The sequence below is a fragment of the Musa acuminata genome, chromosome BXJ3-8, assembly GCF_036884655.1.
Source record: "Musa acuminata AAA Group cultivar baxijiao chromosome BXJ3-8, Cavendish_Baxijiao_AAA, whole genome shotgun sequence".
Taxonomy (NCBI): Eukaryota; Viridiplantae; Streptophyta; class Magnoliopsida; order Zingiberales; family Musaceae; genus Musa; species Musa acuminata.
This window is the reverse complement of record NC_088356.1, coordinates 45,575,687-45,588,598: the sequence shown is the minus strand read 5'-3', so window position 1 is coordinate 45,588,598 and position 12,912 is coordinate 45,575,687. Positions and strand designations below refer to the sequence as shown.

Genomic DNA, 12,912 nt, shown 5'->3' with positions numbered 1-12,912 from the left:
CTTCTCACATGCTTGTATTTTCTTTTGAATATACAGCTTTAAATGCCACAAAAATTGAAGAGATCCACAGAAAGTGTAATGGTAACAACATTCCATAACAAGATTCCTTTCTGAAAGCTACTACTTAGCTACTTAGTGCTTTTGGAGAATGGGTTAACACTCTTGACCAGGGAAAGTTCATTGTTGAGGGTAACATAATCATTTTTGGAGGTGATTCCTTGTCTTAATCCCTTTCTGAAAGCTGCTACTTAGCTACTTAGTGCTTTTGGAAAATGGGTTAAGTAGTGCTAACATAATCATTGTTGACCTCACTGATTACAGCAGGATCTTTCTCATATATGCTTCTTACTACTGAGAGTTACAGATAAAGAGTGACTGCAGGTTCATCAGCAGCTTCAGTTCATCAGAAAAAAAATCCAACACAAGCATCAATTTAACAGTGCCTATTAATTGATGGAACAATGTGTTCATGGCACTATCGGAGGCAGTGAAGTCACTGGATGGAACAAGTACTTGGTTCAGGGTCAAAAATCACACAATATGCTGGGAGATACGAAGGGTTAATGACCGGATGAGGCAGTGGAACATCTTTTTTGTCCTCCTCTTGCTTCTCCTTTGGCTTCTCCTCCTCCTTCTCCTTTTCCTTCTCCTTCTCCTTCTCCTTCACTTCCTCCACAGTCACTATATCTGCACAGTGTAGCTTCTTCCTCAAAGAGCAGGCTAGCGCGACCGAATCGACTCTCTCCCCGATGATCACCAAAAGATCCCTCTCCTCTCCTTCGATCGATACTGTTTCAATGCCTGTATATAACATACATGAAGACCGAGTGCATATATCGTTAAATCGATGCCAAGCTTCTCATCATCCCTCGATCATTTGGTTCAAGGGATGAGAAGCTTCTCATATGAAAAGCTGCAAGAACGAAGCAGTTATTCTCAGGGCACTCACCATGGTTCCCCACAGCAGTTTTCATGGCTTTCGATCGGCACCGGTCGCAGTTCATCTGCACTCTGATCACTATCTTTTGCTGCATGATTGGAGAGAATTAACCGAGTGCAAAGAAGAGCAACAAACATGCAAACACACCTTCATGATCTCCCAAGGCAGTCTGAGAAGAAGGACCAACTTCCTTCCATGAAAGACAGGTGCACATATATATATATATATATAGAGAGAGAGAGAGAGAGAGAGAGAGAGAAGGTACAGAAGACTTTAAAACTTTGATTCTTCTGTATGCATGCATGTAAGCTGCTCCCACTCCAACCTTCTCTCTCACTCATCTTTTCATGGTGCACAGGATCATAAATATGGCATGAAAGATGATCATGATTGACAACAGGAATGTCTTAAAGACAAAATGATAGTCCATCTCCTTGGGAAAATGAACTTGATTAATTTGATTTTTCGAAATACGTGAAGTCATCTAGATAATTGTGTGGTCACTCGAAGGGAAACTCCTACATAATAATTAATGTATGATTAATTTGTATGTCAGAGTGGAGAGAGAAATATACATACTCTCGATCATTACTTTCTGATCTTACACTTTGGTTTGGTATCAGAACTGTGTAATTGATCAGAGTTACTCTAATCCACTGTAAGAAGGCAAATTCATTTAGATAGAGTGAAGCTGGAATGCATTTATGTCTTGACTGACTTGGACCGACAGCATCACTTCAAACCATCTTTTTTATTACTGTTGTTCTGTTCATTTCTTTCTTGCTTTGATTTCTGTATTTGGATCGTTTGAGTCACATCATCTAAAAAACGTTAGAAAGAGAAAAGGATAATTTACAATTACAATTAGAAAAAAAAAATTGATATTTTTTTTATAATTTATTTATCTAGTTTTTGAAATCTTCCAAAAGTCAGTAAATGTTGTACTCATCCATTTAAATATGCTATGTTCCTATCTCACTGTTACTAATCTTCATTGGCTACTATAAGTTAATTATTATTTAAAATTCTAACTTACATTGAAACCTTCGGAAAAATTACTATGAGATTAAAAAATTTAGGAGTATTTTAAATACTTTCTCATATTAAAAGAAAATTGAATCTGATTTTTTGGATGGATATATGATTTATACTAAAACTTATTTTGGCAGATATAAGAGCATCAGAGCTTCTTATAGGATGTAGCAATTAACCATCATAATGTGGAGAATAAGGCAAACAAAAACATGATTTATTTCCTCCCTTCTCGAGGGAGATTAAATTTTGTTCATCAAAAATAAAATCATTGTAGAAATTTTTTACATCAAACATAACCATCATTATGTTTATGCTTTGTAATATAATTAATACTCGTTTAGATCTTCATTTATGTTTCTAATTCTTTAACACCTCACCCGTAGTTTCATATATATATTATGTGCCGAATAAGGTGAGACATCAATGTCTCTTTCATTTACATTATTATTACTATTAATAAGAATGCAATGAAAGGTATATAATCTTAAAATTTAAAACATATAAATATTTAAACAAAACAATGGGTTTCCTTTACATACTAATTTTGACACATGTACAAAATTATATAATATTGAACTAAACATAAGATTTGCCTCATCAACCACAATGATATACCATTTAACTGGAAACCTGAAAACTACAGGCTGGCCAGGAAGCTTTTGGATCAATCACCAGGTCCTATTACAGAGGTGCTGCTGGTGCACTGCTTGTCTATGACATCACTAGGTAGTGATTACATTTGGAGTGCATTGTTTATAAGGTTTTGCTGAGGTGTTACCTTTGTTCATTCATGATCCAATATCAGGAGGGAGACATTCAATCATCTTGCAAGCTGGTTGGAAGATGCAAGAGAACATGCTGGTGCTAATGTGACAATCATGCTGATAGGTAACAAATGCGACCTGGCTTGCAGAAGAACTGTCGAAACTGAGGAAGGAGAACAGTTTGCCAAAGAGCATGGATTGATCTTTATGGAGACCTCGGCAAAAACTGCACAGAACGTTGAGGAGGTGAGATAGCCTTGTTTCCTTCTGCCGTTTGTACTTTCATCCTTCAATTAATGCAGTGTTCATTCCATTATCTGTCTTCCTTGCAGGCATTTATTAACACAGCAGCAGCGATATACAAAAAAATCCAGGATGGAATGCTTGATGTATCAAACGAGGTGAGTTTGGTAATGTTGGGCCTGAATTTTAAAATAATAAGGATCATACTGCTATAAATTGAGGATGTAATCAGTCAGTGGGTTTCATGTATTTATTTGCATTCAGTCAACAAATATAGGCTTCATCACATCAACTTCCTATTCCTGATGAAGTAAAGTACATTTATTGAAACTCCATATAGTTGTAATTCTATTATGCATAAACCAGATGCTTTCTTTTTGTTGACTCAGAAAGCCAAAAGAAAATGATGAAAAATATGTAACATAGACTTTCTTTTTACTGTCTCACATTTGTAACCTTGTAACCCTGAGAAAGTGGAGCTTGGATGACAATGATGCGATATAAGACTTCGAAATCTCTGTGTTCATAATGGTGAATTGGTGACAATATGATTCCATGATATAATTTGCGCTGTCTTTTTGATAGTATAATCTCTCACCTTACAATCTTTATTTTCATGCATGCAGCTAATTATGACACCACACTTTCTTTAATTAGTGATTGCCCCATTGCAGTCATCTGGAATCAAAGTTGGATCTGAACTAGTCACGTCCCCAAAGGGGGGAAGGAAGGAGTCCTCATCTAAAGCTGGTGGTTGCTACGGCTGAGAGAGCTCCTGCAAGAGTAAACAAGTCCTGCTGCTGACATTGTTTCCTTATCAGCTATTGACTTACCTCATAATTAACATACTGTAGTTACTAGTTTGTTGCACTGTGGTAGATATTGCATCATCCTTTTGCACAGGAATTAATTTCGAATCATTCTTTGGTGTGCCGATGCCTCAAATAGTGATTGAGTTGTTGATTTTTCCTTGTTTGCTGTTGGCTTCCTCATAATTAACACGCTGTGGTTACTAGTTTTTTGCACTGTGGTAGATATAAAATCATCCTTTTGCACAGGAATTAATTTCGGCTCATTCTATGGTATATGCTGATGCCTGAAATAGTGACCGAGTTGTTTGACTTTGTGAATCACCTAATTACTTGTGTTAAATGGATTGATAGACTACAGCATAACTAGAATTCTACCCAGATAGAGGAAGGCAGTAACAATTTGTGAGAGAGGAAGTGTTTGACGAGATCAAAGTGTTCATAAAGAATAACAAAAGTGATCAACCAGTAGTAAGACTGCTTGATGCAGGAAACAATATTGTTGCTGTTACAAACATGAGAAGTCCATAACCAAATGTTACTTATGGAGTCAATAAGAAGATAGCGGTTTTAATTAACTTGTTCCTTCCTCTGTAATCTAATTCTCTAATCAGTAAAAATTATGTTGCATTTGGTCAATATTAAGAACACTTTTGAAGCAAATAGAGGCAAATAAATGGAAGAGATACGTGCTTGTGTAAGAACTTCCACTTTCTTCTCCAACTTAATGTGTCAGAGAAATTAGAATGTTTAGTAGAAAGTTTTTGCTTCACTAAGAAGGAGGAATCCAATACAGATTACAAAGCAGACAAGAACAAGATTAGAGGTGTTCTTCTTTGGTGTACTTGTAATCATAAGAAGAAGAACAGAGCTGAACAACATAAAAAATTAAGGATTAAAGTGTTTTTCACTTGATGGATCTTTAAAGTCATAGTTCCTTCGCCAAGGTAGTCTTCAAAGCACATGATGAGCAGTGTACTCCAACCCAACTGCTGATCAAGCAAATGCTTATGTAATTTCCACTCCCCAGGATAGCCTTTTGCTGATGATCATCTTGTTAGAAAAGGAAGCCTGATCTGGAAATTTACTCCATTAGTTCATCCTTTAGCCACTCAGAAAAAAATCCTTGCACTTTCCAATTTGAAGTTGCTAATACCAATCGTGATTTGAAGAACAGCTGCAAGAAATATAAGTAAATGTTATGAAAGGCAATAAAAATAATTCTCTAGTCTGTACTTTGTGATGCAATATCAATATACAGACCAAGTTGATCTTGAGAAACTCTGCAGTCTGTACAATGTAATGCAATATCAATATACAGACCAAGTTGACCTTGAGAAAAAAACTAACGTAACATCTACATCATCTGTTCCAGTTCTCACAATTTGAACATAATTAGATATGTCAACCCAGAGCAAGACCATTCATTATCAGGTTAGAAGAGCAGTAGACTTCTATTCAAACTTCTTGCCGGCTTTTATGGCAGCATGCATAGCAACCTTGCATTTTTTTCTGGTTCTTCAGCAAAATCAAACAGTTTAAGCAAGACTTCCAAGTGCAGAGTACAGACTCCAAACTTCCGCTACTTAACAAGGAATATTCAAAGGGGGATAAAATAATAATCAGTCTTGGGATCAAGTGTGAAAATGACAGAAAATTTTCATCAGAGTACTAAAGAAAAAAAAGGCAATGAACACACACATTTAACTTTAAAAGATGGAATTCCTTATTAATCCTCTTTTGGTTCTTTGCACATACGCACAGTTGGAGCATCGCTGACAAAGTATGTACAATGAAGTCTGCCAATTAAAGATTTTAACGCTAATTTGATGCACTGAAAATCAACAATTTTGAATTACTATTATGAAATCAAAATTACTCTTGAAGGGGTAGTAACTAGCAATACAACCTACTAAAGAAATGGCATAGAGCTTGATAGAAGTCATGACTGACCCATTATTCAAGCAGAAATAACATTTTAGTAGAACATTCTGAGCTTATCTTCGCTACTTTCTCTTGCATCAACCAAGAATGATGTGTACCAGATGTACCAAGGCATACAAGCCAGTACATTTTATTCAGGTAACACGAGCTTGTGTCATGCCCTTGGCTTCTACTTTTCACCATGGACACTGCATCAAACTGTGCAGACAAGATAAATACTCAGCATGGTATGTCACTGGAAAAAGAAAATTCATGTCAACAACAATTAGCACCAAATGCAAGTATTACAACCAAAATAGGGAGAACTATAGTATGAGATGTACATACCAAGTTTCAGTAGCCTAGATAATAATATCATGGAGATTCCAAGCTTATAATTTTCAAATTTGTAAATCACAACTTCGGAGTATGCTTTGCAATATTGGCTCTTAGAGAAACCTGCAATGAGATATAGACAGCATTAAGATTGGGTATGAATTTATTTTTTTGAGGAACCAACATCCAAACCACAATTTTTAAGTCTCATACTAGGCTATATGTCAAAAAGAGTAAATCCTTTGGTGTCTCCAAATGCTAGTTCTAGTGTGGTTTAAAATAACGGACGAATCAGTACATAACATTGGTATGCACCAATCCTTCCACGTGTTGGTAATGAACCATCAACCCAGTACTGCTTGGTCTACTAACCATTGTTTATTTTTTTATTGTTTTATTCAGTGAGAACAGGTGGTGTAACCAGGCATCTTGCTCAGCATCTTGGTAACACCCTAGTCTAATAGATTGTTGTAACTCAAATTGGATATCAGATTGATATTTAAATAATTAAGTTCTACAATCACATAAGTGCTGATTCAAATGGTAGCATCTCAATAAGGTATTTTCTGAGTCAGCACAATTCCACCAACCATATTGCTGCAATATACACGGTCCGAGTACGTGGATGCGTATCACTAGTATCATATGGTTTATGCTATGTGGTTTAGTGGCTGATTCATATATGTAGAATTATGTATCTGCAGAGATCAATGCTTAAAACCTTGATTGAAAGTAACATATGCTTTGGCATTAAATCGTTCCATCATGAGCTCTCATAGCTGCACAAAAAATATATCATTTCTATAAAATATGAATGTTGCCGTTTCTTATTGCTTTCAAAGTAGTGCAAGAATCTTAAGTTTAACCAAGAGGTCACACAAAGATGTTTCTTTTAAAAGGTCAATTTGTTTCAGAAACCCACTTCCTTATTTCAGTTCGCACACCTTATAACATGAAATATTGGATGAGATACTGCCCAGGAAAGGAGGGAGGTAGAGCCGTAGAGGTGTGAGGGGGTAGTCACCACCCCATAAGTGAAAGGACCCCTCCCCTCTTGTGCCCTAAATAGCCTTTGCTCTTCTTTCTTTACAAGTTTCTGTAGCTTTCTATATTCCTACTTTGACACTCTAGGTCTCTGCTGGCCTTTAAAAAGCTCCTTTGCTTATTTTGACATTCCATGTATATAATTGCTCAGAAAAGTCAAAACAGAACTAAACTTACCATTGTATTTAATATTGCATTTCTTTTCTGAAAAGTCTCATATTTGTTGACCTCCAATCACTAGAAAGGATGCTCCTGATTGTTCTAAACCTCTATTTCTTGTTCTTTGCTGCTAACTTCTTTTTTCTTCTATTACGAGATAATATTTTATATAAGCATATGTGTTTGAATATACTAAAGAGATTATTATAGTATGAGAATTTTTTCATTCATGTCAAGTGTTAAGATATAAATGTCCATTTTTTTCCCATGACAACTCTATAATTCATCCCTTTCTATATAAATGCTAGTCGATAAAACAATTTATCCAATTATAAACGTAAATTCCCTGGCAATCACCCCCATCAATTTATTCAATTAAATTTTCATTAACATTGGGCAAGACTATCCTTGCTTAAGCTCTAATAAGGGCTTTGAGAAAAAGGTACTCCTAAAAGATACAAATAGAAGCTCTGTTGACAAGGCTGCAGAAGTCCGAGTTAATTACAAATGAGCCTCTGTGTCTTCATGATGAGTTCATGATGTGGAGATACCCCTCTCAAAATCTATAACACAACTATCATAATAGTCAATTTTTCCCAGCAGAAAGTTGAGAAGAACATATTTAAACAATTAGCATAGTCAGAGGAACATGTTGGCATATGTTAACTTGGAAGCAACACAAGTTGAGGATGATAAGCCCATTTTCGTAACGATATGGACCGAATCAAAATGCGCGGAGGCAATTAGGGCTTTGGAGATCACGAGAGTTCTCGGAGTGTGCAGATGAGCGTACCGATATTGAGGGGGACGACGGAGAGTCGTGAAAAGAGCAGGAGGGCGGCGACGATCTTTTCCGCCGCCGTCAGTCGAGGAGGAGACCCGTCGCGATCAGAGAAGCGCTCCGTCCCGTCCCTCTGCGGTGGCCAACTCAAGAGGGCTCTGCCGACTTGTGCAGAGTCGCCAGTTGGGTTCACATACTGTGCTCGCCCAAGTTGGACGGAATCTTACCATCCATATCTCCGATCTTTGATATCCTGACCGGTCACGTTACGGGAGGAAACAGGGCGGGACCCACCTAAAAAAGAGACGGACGGTACTGATTTGATTGTGGGAAAGATGAAGGGTAAAGATGGGAGATGGGAGATGGGAGCCAGAACGGGACGTGCTTTTACTGGACGGGATTCAGACTCTTTTCTCGCTACGGTCGGCTTCGGCGACCGCGAATGACCTCCTTATATTTGAACAAAGCGAGGGTGGCGGACGCGTCAACCTCTCTCTCTCTCTCTCTCCCACACACACAGAGCAACCGAGAGGAACAACCCTTGGTGGTTTCCATCTCTTCCCTCACCCTATTCGATCTCTCTTGCTCTCAGAGAGCTCTCGATTTTCGATCTCTTTGTTCGTGGCCTCCTCGTGTCGACCGATTCCTGGAGGGGAGGTTTCGGGATTTGGGATCCGATGGAGATGCCCCGCCCTTCCACCTTGAAGTATATCATCATCGGCGATACAGGTGAGTTCTTCTCGGTTCGCGAGCTTCAGAAGAAACAGGGCGAACTGCTGTGTTCAACGATATCTCCTCCACTTAATTGTGACGTTTTCTTTCTCTTGAAGTATATATCGATATTTTTTAGTACTCTTTATATGTTTGCTAGAATGGTAATATCTCATGGCTTCCGTGTCCACTGTTGGCAATCCGTGAAATTAGCGCAAATTCTTTTTAATTTTCCGATTTCCTTCTCTGCTTTTGTGTGCATTTGTGATTTTGTTCCATCATGATTTATCTTGATAATAAGTCTTAATGCCTTTTGATATGGTGCTTGGAGTTCCTTGTTGCAATAAAGCTATGCATTTGCTTATATTTGGTTGTATGGACTTGTCACTTTGCTAGTCTCTTACGTCCGGAATTGTTTCATAAGAAGATTGGAGTTCGTTGTTTCAATAAGCTATGCATTTGCTGATATTTTGTAGCTTGTACTTGTCACTCTGCTAGTCTCATGTCTAGATATGTTTCATGGGAAGATAGTGCATGTTTCTATCCAATATTGTTTTTCACAAAATTAAATTTGATAAATCAGTCCTATAGAATTTCATGGTTCTTTTTTGTGTTACATATCAAATTGGATAGATTCACATATAACATTTTTTGTGCTGATATCTCATTTTTTGCTTTTATCTTTGTAGGAGTGGGGAAATCATCTCTTCTTTTGCAGTTTACAGAAAAGCGCTTCCAACCTGCAAATGGCTCGACAACTAATGTTGAATTTGCAGCCAAAATGATAACCATCAACCATGAGCCGATAAAGTTGAAGATCTGGGACACGGTTAGTCGCATTCTCTCTTTTATTTATAAATGCATTTAGTGTTTAGTGTTGTTTACTGAACTGTCTTTTTCTGCATTATTGGAGTCATTTGGAGTTGGTATAAGAACACTTGGTGTATTTCACAAGGGAACTCTCTCCTGTTTCTATGTTGCCTAACTGTCTTTCGCCTTCTTCCATCCGACATCTGTTTAGAGACTTGTCTTCACTGCCATTTGTTCCCAGGAAATTGTGCGCATATCTAGTAACTTTATAGTACCATCATCTCTAACAGTTTCACGACATTTAGTGATATTAAGTAATTCTGTTTGATGGCTTAATTTTTCTAATGTTTGATAAAATTAAATTGGCAAGTGCAACTACGGTGGTGTTTAGTCAGAGAAAAAGGAAATTATCTATTGATATGATTGACCTGAACTTATCTTAATTAATATGGATTAATAAATTTGTAATCAGTTTAGTTGCTTGATCGGGACAGTCGTTCATGGCAATAACCAATCAGGAAGTGGCATTGATCATAACTGATATCATTATTTTTACTGATAAAAGATTTACTATGATTTTCTTTTTCTGCTTGATATAAGATTTACCTCATCAACCACAATGATATATCATTTGACTCGCAGTCTGAAAACTACAGGTTGGCCAGGAAACTTTCAGATCAATCACCAGGTCCTATTACAGAGATTCTGCCGGTGCACTGCTTGTCTATGACATCACTAGGTAGTGATTACATTTGGAGTGCATTGTTTATAAGGTTTTGCTGAGGTGTTAACTTTGTTCATTCATGATCCAATATCAGGAGGGAGACATTCAATCATCTTGCAAGCTGGTTGGAAGATTTAAGTGAACATGCTGGTGCTAATGTGACAATTATGCTGATCGGTAACAAATGCGACCTGGCTCGCAGAAGAGCTGTCAGCACTGAAGAAGGAGAACAATTTGCCGAAGATCATGGATTGTACTTTATGGAGACCTCAGCGAAAACTGCACAGAACGTTGAGGAGGTGAGATAGCTTTGTTTCCTTGTCCAGACTGTACTCTCATCCTTCAATTAATCCAGTGTCCATTCCATTATCTGTCTTCCTTACAGGCATTTATTAACACAGCAGCAGCAATACGCGAAAATATCGAGGATAGAGGGTCTGATGTATTAGACGAGGTGAGTTTGAGAACATTGGGCCTGAGTTTTAAAATGATGAAGATATGCTGCTATAATCTTAGGATGTAATAAGTCTAACCAGCAAGACAGTGGGTTTCATGAATTTGCATTCAGTCAACAAATATAGGCTTCATCACATCAACTTCCTATTCCTGATGAATAAAAATACTTTTATTGAACTCCATATGATTGTAATTGTATTATGCATAAACCAGATGCCTTCTTTTTGTTGACTCAGAAAGGCAGAAGAAAATGATGAAAATTTGTAATATAGACTTTTTTGTACCATCCCACCTTTGTAACCTTGTAATCCTGAGAAGTGGAGGTTGGATGACAATGATGTGATCTAAGACTTCAAAAATCTATGCATTTTATTTCCTTGTTCATAATGGTGTATTGGTGACAATATGATTCCATGACATAATTTGTCCTGTCTTTTTGATATTATAATCTCTCGTCTTACAATCTTTATTTTCATGCATGCAGCTAATTATGACTCCACGCTTTATTTAATTAGTGATTGTCCCATTTGTAGTTCTTGCAGTATGCAAGAAACGTTGGATATGAACCAGTCAGGCTTTCAAAGTGGGAGAGGGTTCCAAAGGGGGGTAGGAAGGTGTCCTCATCTAAAGCTGGTGGCTGCTGCAGCTGAGAGTTACTGCAAGAGTAATAAGGTCCTGCTGCTGGCATTGTTTCCTTATTAGCTATTGAACTCCTCGTAATTAACATACTGTGGTTACTAATTTGTTGCACTGTGGTGGATATTGCACCATCCTTTTGCACAGGAATTAATTTAGATTCAATTCTGTGGTATGCCGATTCTTGAAATAGTGATTGAGTGGTTCATTTTTTGATTGAGTTGTTTTTGACTTTATGAGTCACCTAATTACTTGTGTTAAATGGATTGATAGACTACAGCATCACTAGAATTCTACCCTGATAGAAGGCAGTAACAATTTGTAAGAGAGGAAGTGTTTGACGAAACAAACAGTGTTTGCAGATAAATTAGAGTGTTTAGTGGAAACATGTGCTTCACTGAAGAAGAATGAGGGGGAATCGAGTACAGACTAGAAAGCAAACAAGAACACGATTAAAGGTGTTCTTCTTCGGTGTACTTGTAATCATAAGAAGTAGAAAACAGAGCTGAAACAAAAGAACGAGCTAAACCAACATAAAAATGAAGGACTGAGCCTCGATCTAATCTTCAAGAAATGGAGGCCGTAAGTTTTAGCCGCAGAGTATGAAACGGCAAGCCGGGAAGACGATCCCGGCAACGCAAAGAAGGCAAATGGTGACGAGATTCTGCGAGCACCATTGCAGAGGCCGCCACTTCACCTCCACGCTCGAGCTCTTCATCCGCTTCGAGGTCTGCGGCTCCTTGGACAGGTCGAAGCTGTCGCCCCTCATCCGCAGCTCCTGCACGCACCTGGCGAGCGCCCGGCCGTCGGCCCGCTCCCTCTGCAGCAGCCGCGACAGTCCCCAGTAGGCGCGGACCCGGAAGTGGACCGCGCCGACCAGCACCAGCGACGTGAGGAGGGACAGGCAGGAGGGCACCCACCAGTCCCTGCAGGCTTCGCCGGCGACGGAGGCGGCGAAGAGGAGGGTGAGGGAGAGGCCGTGGAAGGCGAGGAAGAGGCATGACAGGTGGAACGCCTCGCGCTTGGCGCCGTCCATGCGGGCCTCGAGGGCGGCCGCGCGGCGGCCGTGGAGGTCCTCCTCGCGCTGCCACAGCTTGAGGAGGAGGAGGTGGCCGGGGCTCTCGGAGATTTGGGTCAACGGGTGGTTCTGTATGACGGCGAGGGCGTTGTCGTCTCCGTCGGAATGCCGGCGGGGTTCTGCGCCGGCGGCCGCAGGGATCTCGACGACATGAGTGTCGCGAGGCTCTGCCATTATAATTGGAAACGAGCGACCGCAAGAAGAGATTGGAATGACGACTAATTGGGAAACAAATGAGCGATAGAGAGAAGGTTTGAGTTGGTAATGGAAAGGAGGAGGAGAGACTGAGGAGAAGAAGGAAGGCAGAGGAGAGAGACAGGATGAGATGTTGCAGAGAGACCAGTTCGAGGGGGGTATAAAGGAAGGAAAGTCCCAACGGTCGAATTGGAGTAGTTTCGAGGAGATCGGGGGGTCATAAGGGTCTTTTCATTGGAAAGGAGACCGTTGGGGGCCTTTTATTCTT

The 12,912-nt window shown here is 39.1% G+C and overlaps 4 protein-coding genes and 1 long non-coding RNA gene across 7 annotated transcripts; 2 read left to right on the top strand and 3 right to left on the bottom strand.

Annotated features, from left to right (window-relative positions):
* Nucleotides 1–408: 408 nt before the first annotated feature.
* On the bottom strand, nt 409–1,196 carry LOC135645222 (heavy metal-associated isoprenylated plant protein 47-like). The gene is made up of 3 exons (XM_065163396.1): nt 1,088–1,196; nt 950–1,028; nt 409–801 (listed from the first exon to the last, which is right to left on the bottom strand). The coding sequence occupies exons 1-3, from the start codon at nt 1,091–1,093 to the stop codon at nt 494–496; spliced, it is 393 nt and encodes a 130-aa protein (XP_065019468.1). The 5' UTR covers nt 1,094–1,196; the 3' UTR covers nt 409–493.
* Nucleotides 1,197–2,495: 1,299 nt separating this feature from the next.
* LOC135644236 (ras-related protein RABB1c-like) lies at nt 2,496–3,749 on the top strand. The gene is made up of 5 exons (XM_065161709.1): nt 2,496–2,528; nt 2,619–2,701; nt 2,781–2,985; nt 3,072–3,140; nt 3,657–3,749. The coding sequence occupies exons 1-5, from the start codon at nt 2,496–2,498 to the stop codon at nt 3,747–3,749; spliced, it is 483 nt and encodes a 160-aa protein (XP_065017781.1).
* Nucleotides 3,750–4,481: 732 nt separating this feature from the next.
* Nucleotides 4,482–8,243, bottom strand: LOC135645360 (uncharacterized). Of its 2 annotated transcripts, none has more exons than XR_010498747.1 (4): nt 8,047–8,243; nt 6,063–6,173; nt 5,745–5,970; nt 4,482–4,968 (listed from the first exon to the last, which is right to left on the bottom strand). It is a non-coding gene; the product is annotated as an uncharacterized LOC135645360 (long non-coding RNA). The 2 variants fall into 2 exon arrangements; XR_010498746.1 differs by having other exon boundaries at nt 5,745–5,933; nt 8,047–8,239.
* A 189-nt stretch (nt 8,244–8,432) lies between these two features.
* Nucleotides 8,433–11,543, top strand: LOC103996512 (ras-related protein RABB1c-like). 2 transcript variants are annotated; one of them, XM_065163674.1, is made up of 6 exons: nt 8,433–8,763; nt 9,435–9,574; nt 10,212–10,294; nt 10,374–10,578; nt 10,665–10,733; nt 11,278–11,543. In XM_065163674.1, the coding sequence occupies exons 1-6, from the start codon at nt 8,712–8,714 to the stop codon at nt 11,383–11,385; spliced, it is 657 nt and encodes a 218-aa protein (XP_065019746.1). In that variant the 5' UTR covers nt 8,433–8,711; the 3' UTR covers nt 11,386–11,543. The 2 variants fall into 2 exon arrangements, with proteins under 2 accessions (XP_065019746.1, XP_065019745.1); XM_065163673.1 differs by having other exon boundaries at nt 11,269–11,543.
* A 146-nt stretch (nt 11,544–11,689) lies between these two features.
* Nucleotides 11,690–12,787, bottom strand: LOC135644538 (uncharacterized). Its single transcript, XM_065162196.1, has one exon. It carries the CDS (start codon nt 12,621–12,623, stop codon nt 11,961–11,963), a length of 663 nt encoding a protein of 220 aa, XP_065018268.1. The 5' UTR covers nt 12,624–12,787; the 3' UTR covers nt 11,690–11,960.
* Nucleotides 12,788–12,912: the final 125 nt, after the last annotated feature.